The 16,128-nt window shown below is 46.7% G+C and overlaps 1 protein-coding gene across 33 annotated transcripts in view; it reads right to left on the reverse strand.

Annotated features, from left to right (window-relative positions):
- The window catches only part of WDR27 (WD repeat domain 27), a 186,012-nt gene that overhangs the window by 89,246 nt on the left and 80,638 nt on the right, over positions 1-16,128 (reverse strand). For 14 of the 33 annotated variants that reach the window (XM_019831511.3, XM_045058401.1, XM_045058395.1 and 11 more), the window contains exon 25: positions 10,448-10,546. The exons of 6 other annotated variants lie outside the window; for them this stretch is intronic. In XM_019831511.3, the coding sequence (XP_019687070.3) occupies positions 10,448-10,546 (99 nt within the window). Of the gene's footprint in view, positions 1-4,533; positions 5,627-10,176; positions 10,320-10,447; positions 10,547-12,252; positions 14,176-16,128 lie in introns of those variants that run through there. 13 more of the 33 variants (XM_019831510.3, XM_045058400.1, XM_045058399.1 and 10 more) reach the window with 5 other exon arrangements.

Below are 16,128 nucleotides of genomic sequence, written 5' to 3' on the forward strand. Positions count from 1 at the left end.
CTCTAGGCTGTGTTACATTTAAATTTATGGTTTGGCTGTTGACTTTGCTAGAATCTGCAGAATGTCTTCCGAAAGGAAGGTACTTGGACTGTTAGGTTCTTCGGAATGAAATTAGCTTTCAGGATGTGGGCTTGATGAGATGGTCAGGAAACATCTGAGAATGATATATGTTTCAGAACTAGAACGTTGTATATGAAAACAAATTTGAAAGCACTCAATGGCAAAAAAAAAACAGTGTTATTCCCACATTAATAAAACTAGAATACATATTGCCTTCCATAGAATAAAAATAAGCAACTGTTTTGAAATCTTGATTTAGAAGTCACTTCTGGTGCACAAATCCAGAGTGAAAAACATTCCTCGTGCCTGGGGCCTCCCTGCAGAGGAGGACACAGGCTCCGCTCTCACTTCTGCCCACGAAGGTACCGCGCACTCTGGTCCCGCCTCCCTCCGGGGCCCCTTCCCGGCCCTCCCTTGGTGGCACCGTGGCTCCCGTGCCTGTGCTCACACAGTGCCGTGGGGGCGCCGTGCCGGGCGCACCGAGGAGCTAAAGTCCGTTTGTTGGAGCCCAAATCCTACCGCTCACCACTGAGCTCACGCAGGCCAGCTTCTTTGTGCTGCGGTTTCCTTACCCGCCTGCTCCATGAATGATTAAGTGTCCGCTTCCTAAGGATGTGATTAAATAAAGCACGTGGAATGCTGACTGTCACACAGTAAATACCTGTCAAGTACAAGTAAATGCTTACACTGAACTCAAACCTTTTTTTTTTTTTTTTTTTTGGCTCCTGGTAGAAATTAGACTTGGGTGCGTGGCCAAGAAAGAAAATTCTAAGTAAAATCCACTCCAGCCATCTGCACGGAGGCTGGCACGCAACCTGGCGGCCAAGCGCGCTGGCTTCAGAGACAAAAGGAAATCTGGACTTGACACCCGGTTTGAATCCAGAAAAAGGCGGGCTGGACCCTGGCTGCGCACACGGCCTTGGCCAGCGCACCCTGGGCCCTCCGGCGCCCGTCCGGTGCACAAAGGGTCACGAAGCCTGCTTCACGCTGTACTGTGTCGCATCTGCATGCATGTTCCACAAACGCACGCTTTGTACAACACAAAATACAGACCATGTCTACCAAGATCCAAAAACCACCACACGCGCACACAGACCCCACATCGTCCCAATCCTCTCAGTGGAGAAGACAGCGATTTGACAATCACAGAGATCGTAAAATTCAACAACCTAATTTTACAGATAAAATCAAGGCTCAAAACGTTTCCTGTGGAATCACGTGGCAAATATACAGGATTCATCGTTATCATTTAAATCTCTTCAGGAGATAACTGCGGAAACAAAATTAATAGTCACACGTGGAGTCTCTGATGTTGGAAAGTAAAATGTGCCACACGGATAGCGTGAAGACCTAGACAGGAGAAACAGACGCTTACTGTCTGTCATAAGGTTCCCACACTGTGGTGGCAGCAGGTGACAGTGGAGGCCCACGGTCCCAATGAAAGATACGTGTTAAAACCTCAGCTTGCGAGTGACACTTCCGCGAGCGTTCCACAAGACAAGCAAACGTTCCTGATGAATCTAACCTGATAAACGAGCGATGTCTTGCAATATGAGTCGTACCTGACGCCAAACATCACATGATCACAGCTGAGCCGATGGTGCTTCTGTCTCTTCTCTCGCTGCGGGACGGTGGGTGATCGTCCCCCACACTCGGATGCTCGGTCTCAGGCCACCGGGTCTGGCAGAAATCGGTGATTTTCGGAACGTGGGAAGGTGCCCGCAACTGGCACTAGTGTGTTTTTTGTCACTTCGAGGCACCTGTGAAGAGTCCTTTGCTTTTCCGGACAAGAGTGAGCTCAGGAGCACTTTGCCTCATTCTGCGTCAGGCTTCCCGCAGACACGGACCCTTTCCTCTGCTGCCTTATTGCCGCTTACATTAAATACCGTAGATGACAAGAGTTTATTCATACTGTACTGAGTCAACATCCGTGTGAGTGTATACAGCGGCCCCCGTGCAGAAAAACGTGGAAAAGAAAGGCGGTAGGAAGGAGATGCTTACTGTGGAAGTTGAGACGGAAATCACCGAGAAGTACGAACGAGGTATGCGAGCGGCCGAAATTGCAAGAGTTTACAAGACATCTACGTCTGCGTCTCGTCTGCAGAGGAGGAGGAGAAAAGGGCGGGGGAATCCCTCACTTCAAATGAGGTTAGGGAGATGTGTAAAATGTGGGAAACGGTGCAAAATATTATAGAAAAGCACTAGACGAATACGGCTGTAGCAGTGAGAGTGATGGATCTGTTTAACGACGATGCAATGTCACATTTCTGCGAAATCCTCAAAAGGAGGCAAAAGCAAACGTCACCCGGTAGGTTCCTTGTTAAAGTTGTGGGAAAAGAAAAAAGATTCCGTTGAGCCAACAGACGGCAGTGATTCCGTGAGTGATAGTGAGAGTCGTCCCACACAGTAACCCTCCTCTCTCTTGTCTCCCTCGCACCAGCCACACAGGTTTTCAAAGGGAAGTGCAGGTTAATTTGCTTTTCTTTATATTTTGTATTTTCTTATTCTTTTGTATTATATTACAGTATAATCATTTTTATCCAAATATTTTTGGGTTGTGGAACAAATCATCTGAGTTTCCATCATTTCTTATGGGGAAATTCGCTTTGATATGCAATTGCTTTGCATCACAAGCATGTTTCTGGAAAGAATTAAGCTCGCAAACCACAGTTTTACTGTATATAAGTGGCACAGCAATCTCAAATGAATAAAACAAGGAGTTACAAAAGCCAGAAAAAGTGAAGAAGTAGCGGTACAAAAGTATCTAACTGAACCAAAAGGAGGCAGGGAAAAGAAACTGAGTATCAAATGGGCAAATGTAAAAAAGGTAAAGCAAGATGAGAGGCTTAAACATGATCTTATCAATAATCTTATCAAATGGACCAGTCTAAACACTGATTAAAAGGCAGAGAGAGTCAAATTGGTTAAGAGAGTAAAACAAATCTAAATACCACCTATAAGAAATGCACCTCAGCAATCCCTATCAAAATAACACCGGCATTCTTTGCAGAGCTAGAACAAGCAATCCTAAAATGTCTATGGAATCAGAAAAGACCCCAAATAGCCAAAGCAATCTTGAAAAAGAAAACCAAGGGTGGAGACATCACAATCCTGGACTCCAAGCTGTATTACAAAGCTGTAATCATCAAGACAGTATGGTACTGGCCCAAGAACAGACACTCAGGTCAATGGAATAGAATAGAGAACCCAGAAATGGATCCACAAACGTATGGGCAACTAATCTTTCACAAAGCAGGAAAGAGTATCCAATGGAATAAAGACAGTCTCTTCAGCAAGTGGTGCTGGGAAAACTGGACAGCAACATGCAGAAGAATGAACCTGGACCATCTTCTTACACCAGACACAAAAATAAACTCAAAATGGATGAAAGACGTAAATGTAAGACAGGAAGCCATCAAAATCCTCAAGGAGAAAGCAGGCAAAAACCTCTTTCTCCTGGCCATAGCAACTTCTTACTCAACACATGTCTGGAGGCAAGGGAAACAAAAGCAAACATGAACTATTGGGACCTCATCAAGATAAAAAGCTTCTGCACACTGAAGGGAACAATCAACAAAACTAAAAGGCAACCGATGGAATGGGAGAAGATATTTGCCAACAACATGTCAGATAAAGGGTTAGTACCCAAAATCTATAGAGAACTTAACCAAACTCAACACCCAAAAAACAAATAATCCAGTGAAGAAATGGGCAACAGACATGAATAGACACTTCTCCAAAGAAGACATCTAGATGGCCAAACGACACATGAAAAAACACTCAACATCACTCATCATCAGGGAAATACAAATCAAACCCACAATGAGATACCACCTCACACCTGTCAGAATGGCTAACAACAATTCAGGCAACAACAGATGTTGGCAAGGACGCGGAGAAAGAGGTTCTCTTTTGCATTGTTGGTGGCAATGCAAGCTGGTACAGCCACTCTGGAAAACAATGTGGAGGGTCCTCAAAAAATTAAAAATAGAACTATGCTATGACCAAGCAACTGCACTACTAGGTATTTATCCAAAAGATACAGGAGTGCTGACTCGAAGGGACACATGCACCCCAATGTTTATAGCAGCACTATCAACAATAGCCAAAGTATGTAAAGAACCCAAATGTCCATTGGCTGATGAATGGATAAAGAAGATGTGGTATCTGTATACAGTGGAGTATTACTCGGCAATCAAAAAGAATGAAATGTTGCCATTTGCAGCTACATGGATGGAACTGGAGGGTATTTTGCTAAGTGAAATTAGTAAGAGAGAGACAAATATCATATGACTTCACTCACATGAGGACTTTAAGATACAAAATAGATGAACATAAGAGAAGGGAAGCAAAAATAATATAAAAACAGGGAAGGGGACAAAACATAAGAGAGCTCTTAACTATAGAGAACAGAGGGTGCCAGAGGGATTGTGGGAGGGGGGATGGGCTAAATGGGGGAGGGGCATTAAGGAATCTACTCCTGAAATCATTGTTGCTAACTAACAACTAACTAACGTGGATGTAAATTAAAAAATAAATTATAAAAAAAAAAAAAAAGAAAAAATTGCACTTCAAATAAGAGACCCACACAGGTTAGAAAAAAAGAATAGAGAAAATACTATCCTAACACTAATCAAAAGAGAGCTGGAGTGGCTATCTTCACTCCAAAGTGTATTTCAAAGCAAGTAAAGATAGAGACCATTTCCTGAGAGTGAAGGGGTCCGTTCACCAAGAGAACATAATCCTAACCTAACAAAGGAGCTTCAAAACACCCTAAACAACATCTGTGGGCATCAGAGGGAGTAAGAAGTTCTAGACAGAGGCATGCACACCAGTCTTACCAGCTGATGAAGACACAGTCGGCAAGGACACAGGACGTGAGACACACACAGCAGTCCACTGGCCAGGCGGATGTCCGCAGCACAATCTTCCCCCAACAGCAGACACAGACCGTGAAACCAAGTTCGGTGGCTTCAGGCCACACCACGTATGTTCTCTGACCACATGTTGTTAAAGTGGAAACCAATAAAGAAAGATGGGGGCAAGTCCCCACATACCTGGAAACAGAGAAGCACACGCAGAGAACCCGCAGACCAGCAAGGAAGTCAAAGGAGAAGCTGGAATATGTACTGAGCTAAATGGGGGCGTGGGGGTGCGCCCAGAGTGGGGCTGGAGGGGAGCACATGGCACCCCACCCTCCACTGTCACCTGTGAGGTACAGGCAGGCCTAGGACACGTCCTGTGAGAAAGATTAAGTTAAACTTGTCACTTCCGTTGGTCACAGCAAACCTCCTACCACTGCAGACTTTCCTTAAAGGCCACGGGAAGGAATAACTCGGCACCCAGGTTCTCATTCTTCTCCACATCAAAACCAATAGGAAAAATGAGCATTTCTAAACTGCGCAAAAAAAACCCAGGCTTTCTGATTATTGAACTCACCTGAAATTCAATATTCTCTCAAGTTAAATCGAAATTAGACCTCTTCGTGTCAATCTGCAAAAGCATCTTGAAAGCAAAATGGAAGAGACCGTCCCTCCCGCGGCTGAGTGCTGGTAACGGGTCAGGTCTGCGGGGGAAAAGGGAGGTTCCTGAGCATCTGGCGGTGAGCGGACGGCAGGCGGCGGTAGCACTCCTCCATCAGCCACCGCACCAACCGTGAGGCCGAGAGGAACCTGTGCGTCTCAGCCTCGAGCCTCTGCTCAGATAAACGTGAGTCAAGAAAACAGCATGATCCCTGGAGTCCAGCGCCCGGCCCTGACTTTACTAGACGCGGCACGTAACTTAGCACAAGGTGTTGCAGTGCACATCCCGGGCAATGTCTCCGAGCGGACTTTCCCCCACGGGAAGCAGAGACAATAATAACCAACCGCTCACTTTCACTGTGACTATCAGATCAACCTAATAAGCAGGTTCCTCCCACATAAGCAAGTTGGTGAACATCACTATTTTAGGTGTACCATCTGGTCCTGACCCTAAAACCTTCCTCACTTATCTTTCCTCTCTATAAAGTCCTATCCAAGAAGCCAAATTGGAGAAACGGTTTCTAAAAAGGACAGTTGGGTTTCCGTTTGGAGAATTCAGAACATACGGGAGCTGAATTTGGTAACACCACCACCCATGTCTGTGCCTGCGGGAACAGCTGCACAAGTGTGTGCCATTCAATTAACCATCACCGGAGATGTCCTCGGGTTCTCTCTAAATGTGTCTCCTTATGGAGTTTTCCGGGTTGAATCAGAACCGTGGGAGGAGCCCTGAGTGGGGCTGAGACCCATTTCCCAATAACCACCGACTAAAGCAGTCAGATTGAGAAGCGAGTCTGGGTCCTCACGAGCTCCCCTTGGAGCCGGGCCGCACGCAGGGGCGGAGCAGTGGGAGGAGACCCCCCCAACCCTGCTCAGCCTCATGGTTTAGAATCATCAGGACACCGGGCTGGGTGGCTGTCAGTTAAGCATCCAACTCTTGATTTCAGCTCAGATCATGATCTCACGGTTCACGAGATCAAGCCCCGCATCAGGCTCTGTGCTGACCAGACGGAGCCCGCTTGGGATTCCGTCTCCCTCCCTCTCTGCCCCTCCCCCTCTTGTGCTCTTTCTCTCTCTCTCAAAATAAAATAAATGAACTTTAAAAACAAAGAAGTAATAAATAAAAAGTTCAAATGCTGCTGACAAAGAGAAAAATTTTCTCATTTTTCTCCACTAAAAAGTTACAAATCTAAATCGATTCATATTTCAAATTGGAATCAGATATTTTAATATATCAAAATCCTTAAAACACTACAAACACCTAAAATATTAATTATTCTCAGATATTCCTAAGTTCACGGAAAACTATTAACGCCGTGAGCTTGAAACACCTCATCTCCATACGAATTCCAACCACTGGAGACACCGGTGGGGTTACCGGTCCAGGGGAGCCGGGAGTCCCTTTGACAGGGGTTTGTGACTCTGAGGTCCAGGTAATAATATCTTTTCCTACTTCTTCTGCCTCGTTTGCCAGCAGCTCATCTCTTCCTCATCTCGGTTGGACTTTGCTTGCACTCAGCCCTCCGCGGACAGGTCACCGTCTTCCCAGGTCTCTGAGAAAACGTGTGATGTCATTCCGTTGGGTATCTTTCGCTCACACCTGATTGCTTGTGGTCTCCTTCAGCTCCACCACCTGATTAAGTGCTATTTCCTCCGCATCCACTTTTCCAGTCTGTTGGGGCCATGACACACCCGCACGGATCCAGTGTATCTCTTGAGGTTCCTTCTGGCTTCGTGATCAAAGTCAAGACCACAAAGAAGCCATAGGCACCATTCATAGAGAATCTGGGGAGGAGCAAAGCCTTCTCCAGGAGTCTGACCGGATAGTCAAAAACTGAACAAGGGCAAACACAGGAACTAAAACGGAAGAGGAGAGCAGAGATTTCACCCCAGATGAGGGCTCTAGACCACTTCACATGCAGAGAGAAAGCATAGGTCAGAGACAGTGCGACCTCTCAACCACTTTGTGGTGTCTTGAGTGAGGATACAAGAAGGCCCATGGTGCATATTTGATACTTCCTTGTCCAGAAATATGTTTAGTAAATCCTAAAATTGTCCTTATGGAACGTATTTTGACTCATTCTCAACTAATCCCTTTTGTTCATTTTAAAGTTATGAAATCAACAAAAAAGACACAAGTGTTAAAGTTATGTGCAGACACATACGGGATTAGCCAACGCTTAACTCACTGAAACGACGCTGTGTATAAAAAGTAACGTCTTCCATGTAACGTCTCCCTTCTTTTAGATGGAAGTGACCATAAACATCACCGTGGCAGCATACATGAGCAGCTGTGCTCAAGGCCCTGAAATGGCACTGTATCCGGTGTGTCTTTCCAGTAGCATCTTCGTCCACCGAGATACAAGTATTGTAAATTTATGTGCAGAGGCCAGTAGAAATAGATTTACATTAAAGTCATTAAAACTATGCTGTTCACAAAAAAAAAGTTGGGAAACCGCTCTTCATGAGATAGAATACTTTCACCAGGAGCAGGGTCCCCACGGCTCGCCCCTCACCTCCCTCAGCAAAGGTCACTTCACGCCAACCGCAGGGGCAGGTTATTCGCAGATGGGGATTTACAGGGATGTAGCGTAATCTTACTTCTGAACTTAGGTATCCAAACTGATAAAACAATCGCAAACTTTTAGTCAATTTAAAAACCAAGGAAAATAACCCCTTCCCAGATACACTTAGGTTATTTTTCCTCAGCAGAACTTAAAGTTAGGTGACCTATTTGAAACATGCAGATTTAAATTTCTTCCTCATATGCTTAGGAAATAAAATTTTCTGAAAGGTTTGACAAAAGGTGACTTGGGAGGAATACCAGGTATTTTAAAGTTCCTAAAAGTAACAGTATTTTCTGTGTACTTTGATTTGTGTAATGATCCACACTGATTAATTCTACTGACCTCACTCTAATCATAGTTTTAATAATTAAAGCGAATGGCACTTGCTCAGCTCCTAACACTACCAAACTAACAACCTGGCAGAAAAAGAGACCTGTTCATCCAGGCGTCCTTCCACAGTCAACAGTCAGAATTCCTTAAAAAATGGCAACACATCGGACAGAAAGGTAAGCAAACCAACTGTCAGGAGACACAGCGACCAACAGAACTAGACTCAGAAATGACCCAGATATTGGCACAGTCAGGCAGGAACTTAAATCTTACAATAATAAGTTAAAGATCCTACTGTAATTCCATCAGAAAGATAAATCTTTGAAGAGAAAAAATTTTCTGGCCTAGAATAATTAGAACAAATCCAGGTTCCGTACCTGAAAGAGAAAACAACAAAGTAAAAAGCAAAACCGAATCTACAAAACACACTGTAAATACAGAGGGCAATATGTCAATTTTAAATTAAAAGCTGGATCAGTCAAGAAGCAAAACGTTGGGCCCACAGATCAAGACGTGAAGGATATAAACAAGCCACTTAGAAATGAAAGAAAACCCTCAACTCATTAACAGCATATGGAACAACGCACAACCCTCACAGTGTCCAAAGGAAGGCGAGTTAAAATGATGAGCTACTGTGTCTTCGTAACGAACTTAACAAAGGTAATGAAAGTGCTCGTATTCGGACCGGTAAGGACGCAAACAGCGGGGAGCATTTTGCAATCCCGTTCTCCTAGGTCACATCTGCCGCTTCTGCGCACCGGAACCATCCCCGCGACGATACAGCCCCACGCAACGTCGTCCAACTGAAACTCTGCAGGTACTCGGAGCAGCTCCTCACTCACTTATGCCAAAAGGCATTTCCAGGCCAATACCGAATTCGCAAAGCAGCCGGCATCCCCCCGTGGACAGGTGCCCACGCCAGCCCGCCCCGCCCCGCGCGCCTCTAACCCTGCTTCTATCTTCTGCTCTCTTCCCTCCCGGCCGCCCGGCCGTCTCACCAGCGCAACGTCAAAGGATTCAGAAAGGAATGCAACGACTTCGAAAAACACGCCAGAGAGATTCAGAATGGGTAATGACAGCACGGATTACCCACCAGAAAGGCCAGGACCCACGGTATCTGCAGCGTGGCCTGATTACGTAGGGGGTGAGCGAATCGTGACCACACGAGCAGAAAACGTTCCAACCGGAGCGCCTGCAGCAGGGGGCCGCCGGCCGCATCAGGGTTACCGCTGGGACGAGGCGCGCGAGGACCCCAGCGGCACGGGGTGGGGGCTCTGTGGTCAGGGCCGTGACCGGCCTCGCGCATCCGGTCCTCGACATTCAGTGTCACCAGGAGCCAGACGTGCCCGAGAGTCTAGGGTGCCCCTGACGGCAGCAGTGTGCCGCGGGGGGGCGGGGGCGGTCCACCTTCGTTCACACACACACGCACACACCAGCCGGATCCACGAAATCGCACGCCGATGCGATTCTCTGAATCCACATCCCCGTACGCTCACGTTACCAAGCGTTACCAGTCTTCACATACAAACCCCTCCACAATTTAATACAAGACCACACACTCTTTCCGTGTGATTGACGTGAGGCTGATGTAATTTTGTTTTCACCTCTCCTCCTAGTTAGGCCGATCTCTTTAAATGCTGTGGTCCTCCTCCTGCTCCCAATTCTTTTTATGAGAAATTCCAAAACCGTTTTCTCACCTGCCCTGGGACTCGGCCCGCCCGCGTTCCCCGCAGCTCGGCTCCCAGCAGGCGAACGGGATGACACAGGCCGCCACGCGGAAGAACACGCCCTGCGCTTCCCTTTCTCCCCCAGCAAAGGTCTGGTTCCCACGTCTGTCTCCCTGCACGTGACGAACACTGTCGTGTCACCTGCAGCGTTCCAGGGTCTCACCAAACACAGGCCAACACAGGAGACACGCCGGAAGCCGCGTCAGGAGTAGACGCGCCCGCCCACACGAGCAGGCCGTACCTGGGGGGCTGACGGGCTGAAGGCCACGCCAGCGACGGTGTCCGTGTGTCCGGCCAGTCTGTGAGAAAACGTGCTCGAGCCCATTTCATACACGTACGCCTGCAAGACAGACAGACAGATGGGGCTCCATGATTAAAGGGCCAACGGTCCCCGTGAGTCGCGCACAGAAGCGCACCCCACGGCCGAGTGACTCCGCAGCAGCCGGTCACCTGACAGGCCAGCGCCGCCTGAGCCGGAGACCCGACTCGGTGACTCAGCCTCTCTCCTCCTTGCCTCTCGGACCTTTATTGTCTCAGTGGACCCACAGCCCCTGATGCCTCCACGGTTCAGCCCTGCCTGCAAGTCCCAAGCGGAGTGAAAAAGTGATGTTTATGTCCTTTTCCATAAATTTGAGACAAAAACATGTACACACCTTGCTTCCTACTAAATTAGCTTGGAATCGAGCAATTCAAATACTTGGAATTTTTTCTATAGTACAGCTGTTCTTAAAATTTTAAATAAAAACATACAATACTGTCTGATGGTATTACCATACGCATATAAAAGATATGTATAGAGAGAGCTGGACAGATGCATGCATATTTAGAGAGAGAGAGAGAGAGAGAGGCCATCAAATACTTCATTTTAGGGACACAAATCTGGTATCGGGACACCATCCCGATGTGATATAAGAGAGGAGAGACCCATTCTAATTTTTAGGTAACAAAATGTGCAAACAAGTGGTTTGTGGACTCTACTGGTAATAAAAAAGAAATGCCACGTCACAGAAAAAGCAAGACATCTACGTGATTCCTTCTTCCACAAAAAGTCTATTTCAATGGACAGACGAGCCCTTCAAATTTACAACTTCCCAATGATTCTGTCATGGGCTGAACAGCAGCTCCTGAAATAAAGTCTACAAACAGATATTGTATACACCTTGAAGCAGAAATATTTAAAGCATGTTTTTGTTGGTTTTTTTTCTGCTGTTCTTATTGGAAACGTGCTTATTTGAAAAGCAGCCACTGACGTGTGTGCTCCCAACAGTTCCCAAAGGAGGCTGCTGCTGCGGGCCCAGGGACCCCACTCTGGGGACCGTAACACTGAGGTTTGTCGCCACATACGGGACACCGCCTTGCATGCTGCCTGGCATCTGCGTGACATCTAACACCCATAAATGACGCCGCGAGGCTGCGAGAGAAGAATCAGTAACGGTTATTTAAGAAACTGCCTCTCCTTTTCCTGTATGCAAATGCTTTTAAATGAAACCTACCTTTTCTCCCAGAAGAACCAGAAGATTCTTGAATGAAATGAATCTTTCTGGTCATGGCAAACCGGAACCATGAGAAGACAGTCTGCAGCCACAAATATCAGACATATTTTATTAGGTGCACATTCGTCACAACCTGCCCTTTCAAACGGCAGCAACAATCGGCCCAAACGGACAAGATGCACCTTGTCTGATGCTGAAAACACAGGAATGGCCTGCAACCCGTGTGCAGAACACAACGTTTTGATTAGATGTAATACTAGTTACTCGATTCATGAAGCCACCTGTCCCCATGAAAGGGAAATAAGCCGTGGCTAAAACGTACTCAGAAAGACGAAACGTGGGGCGCCTGGGTGGCGCAGTCGGTTAAGCGTCCGACTTCAGCCAGGTCACGATCTCGCGGTCGGGGAGTTCGAGCCCCGTGTCGGGCTCTGGGCTGATGGCTCAGAGCCTGGAGCCTGTTTCCGATTCTGTGTCTCCCTCTCTCTCTGCCCCTCCCCCGTTCATGCTCTGTCTCTCTCTGTCCCAAAAATAAATAAAAACGTTGGAAAAAAAAATTAAAAAAAAAAAAGACGAAACGTAAAATAAAACCCTACAAAGTCAGTCTTACTCTGAAACTAATGAGCCCTGAGAACGGGCAGCGTCTTCTCACAAAGGATGAGGGTGTGGCCCAGCCCACCCGGGAGCAGGGAAGACGCTTCGCTGTTCAAGATGTTTCACAAAAACCGTCCGGGACTGAATGTACCAGTGAAAAAGATGATGTTTTGCAAACACAACTAGACCAGTTCATTATGAATGTTTTGTAATTCTGCTGAACCGCATCCTTGAAGGTGAAGCTGCTTTCGTTTCTCTGTCTCACGCTATTCCTACCACGTGTCCTTCATTTCCCTTTGCCTGGATTTTCTCCACAGAAGAAACGGACAAAAGGATCGCACACAGAAGTTCACTCTGTGTCTGAAGCTCAATGGTGTTGATATCGTCCCCGGGGGAATCAACGATCACATCACAGACATTCACTTTGTTTTTTAAAGTATTTCCAGAAAGGATGTTTCTCAGGACTGTGCATATTGTCTTAGATCACTGAATTTTTAGTTCACAAAAAACTTGTGAAGTTTTCTAACAAGGCCAAAGTGTTCAAGATTTAATACAGAGCCCTACTTAAAATCCCATCAAGACAGAAACATCGCCCACCTCCTGCAGAAGCCAAGACTCTGTCCAAAAGCCCCTGATTTGGGCACGTGGAGCTCTGTGGCCACCACCAGGTGAACCCTGGATGTTGATGGCGGGGCTGTCCCTCAGGTTTGGAGGTAGAAGCACGACCCCCTTCTCTCGGCAACCTCCGTCAAGGTCCGGCAGACGCCGTGATGAGCTCCGCCCTGGCCCTGCCCCTTCCCCTCGAGGAGCCCCGCGAGGGGTCCCTGGCCGCCACGGATGGACCGCTGGTCACCTGACAGACTCATACACTTTGGCTGGCGGCCGCAGCCGCTTCAACAATCCTGAGCAAACCTTCATCGACTTCGTCTCTAATAACAAGCCGGTCTCTCTCAGCGTCCTTGGCCCTATGACCAATTACATGGCCAGTCATCTTAGTATCTGGTAGTTCATTCTTTGAAAATGTGAAACATCGGGGCGGGGGGATCTGGCAAAAGAGCCGCTTACGTCAACCCTCAGCGTCGGCAGCATGTGAAGGGAGCCGTCGCAGTCCAGCCACAGCTGTCCACGTCGTAAGATTCAAGCAGGCGTCCAGGAGTGCAGCTAGGAGGCTCGTCTGTTTACCCGCACGGCGGACACCACGGTGCACTGCTGCAGGGGAGACTCCGAGGGTCAGAGACGGGGCCTCAGAGCCCACCTCTCTAGAACCTGACAGCCTCCTTCCAGCAGGGGGGCTCGCACAATGGAAAACCCCGGTCCTCTGTGTCTAGTCCTATCTCCAAAGTCCGTGCTTGGCTTTTTATTGCAAAAAGTTTCAAATATATACCAAAGTACGGTGGATTGCACAACCAGCCCATTCGTACAGAACCAAACACAGCATCGTTAAGACTTTGCTCTACTTGCTTCAACTGCCATACCTTTTTCTTTACTTTTTCCCTTTCAGTTTTTGTGGCTGAATAAGTAGGAAGTATTTTTAGCCAACTGCTAACATAACGTCCCACGTACTTTGAAAGTATCTCTAAAAATACGGACATTGCACACACACCTCCACTGCCACTTTACGCTGACCTAAAATAAAGGAAGTTCTGGCCGGTCACACTGGTCACAGTTGTTTTGGGTAAGCAGGACCCAGAGCAGATCTGTGCGTTGCTGTCACGTCTTTCCAGCACCGCTGCTTGGAGCAACGCTTTCTCTCCCTGGCTGTCTTCCATGCCATAGACTTGTTGACGAAATGGGGTCCGAGTCCAGAAGAACATTCCAGCCAGAACTCGTCGGCCTGCCTGTGTGTGACATCTTTCGACTTGCTCCAGCATCCTGTGGATGGGCCCTGAGCCAGAAATTATGCATAAAGACTCAATTCGGTTCAGGCTCTACCTTTTTTCCACAAGAATACTTTACGGTGGATATTAATGGGTGTGCACTTCAAAATGGCAGGAGGAATGTACAGTATCTAAACTGTTGCACAGTGAGTGACGCTAATGTTGGTCGGGAGGTTTGGCTTGTGACATGATGTCCCTTGGAGACTGTAATGAGGTCCACCTAACACATGTGTAAGCACACAATACGGCACACTTACACAAGCACAATGTTCTCCAGCAGGGCTCTAGACCACTTCGTCCTGCACAACTGAAAATTCTGTGCCCTATGCCCAACGTCTCCCAGCTGCCCTCCCTGCTGGCAACCGCCACCCTACCCGCTGCTTCCATGAGTATGACTGTTTCAGATTCTTCATCTAAGTGCAGTTAGGCAGTATTTGTCCTTCTTTCTGTGATCGGCTTATCTCACCTACTATAACGTCCTCTGGCTCATCTATGTCATTGCAAATGACAGGACTTCCTTCTTTTTTTAAGGCTGAATGACATCCCATTGTGTAGATTTATTCATCCATCCATAAACATTTAGGTGGCTTGAACCATCTTAGCTACAGTGACTAATGTTGCAGTGACGTGGGAGAGCAAATCTCTCTTTGAGGTCATGATTTCAATTCTGTTGGACAAATTCCCAGGAGTGGAATTACCTTATCCTATGGAAATTCTATTCTTAATTTTCCAAGGAACCTCCACACTGTTCTCATGGCGGCTGCACTGGCTGATATTCCACCACCAGTGCACGAGGGTTCCAATTTCTCCACACGCTCGCTGGTCCTTCCCTCTGGTCTTTTGATGACGGCCATCCTGACAGGTGTGAGATGGTATCTCACTGGTTTTGATCTGCATTTTCCCGGTGATGAGTGATACTGAGAACCACTTCCTATACCTGCCGGCCACCAGTGCGTCTTCTTTGGAGAAATGTCTAGTCACGCTGCCTGGGGACCACCAATCTCTACGTGATAGTTTCACTAATGATGACATTCGCCAAAATCAATTGTTTGAGACCACAAGAGGGTGATTTTCTAATTCTACCATTCATCCCACTTGTCTGGAATTCTCTCAAAAATAACTTTTCTTCTTCAAACAGGGTATCGGGTTAACTTGAAATATAGTCCAAACAGGAAAGGCAAGACAAAAGCTGAATTATTTCCCTTAAAAAGACATGATTCTGTAAGGTACCCTAGGTACCTCCAAATGGGGAAAAATAAGGCTTTGTTTATGTTTGTTTTTGTCTTGCTTTTAGTTATCTCATTTTTGGATTGTTATTTAAAAATCGTGAGATTTTTAGATATATAATGTTTTCAAACCAATTACAGTCATTATTCTTTCGATGCTCCATTATGCCTTCTTTGGTCAATAGCTTTTAATGTTGCTTCCTGCAGCCACATTATATGACCCTATAGCTCCTCAATTCCTTCCTTCATTTTCAGCACAAGGTGTCCCTGGCTCATCTGTGAACTTTTTGCCACAGACCTGAAAGGAGCTAGTCATCAGAGAACTCTGGTTCCCATCAGTGGGGACAGCAGGTAGAGGGGGCCACAGGTCATGAAGGGCAATGCTGGAATGTCAGTGCTTCTGAACATTTTCAGTGGCTGATGCTAGTTAACATGTGCCTGTTTTCATATTTGTGCACCAATCCCACACTGCTTTAATTAGAGACTTTCTAACATGTTTGAATAACTGCTAAAGCAAGGTTTCCCCCCGCCCCATTATAATGCTCTTTTTTCCCAGGGTGCCTTGACCATTGTTACTTGTTCGTTCTTTGAAATTTTACAATGTGATTGTCTACCTACAGAAACACCTGTTGAATTTTTTAAATTTTGTTAATGTTTTTATTTATTTTTGAGAGAGAGAGAGGCAGACTGAGCGAGGGAGAGGCAGGGATAGAGGGAGACACAGAATCGACAGCA

The sequence above is a fragment of the Felis catus genome, chromosome B2, assembly GCF_018350175.1.
Source record: "Felis catus isolate Fca126 chromosome B2, F.catus_Fca126_mat1.0, whole genome shotgun sequence".
Lineage (NCBI taxonomy): Eukaryota > Metazoa > Chordata > Mammalia > Carnivora > Felidae > Felis > Felis catus.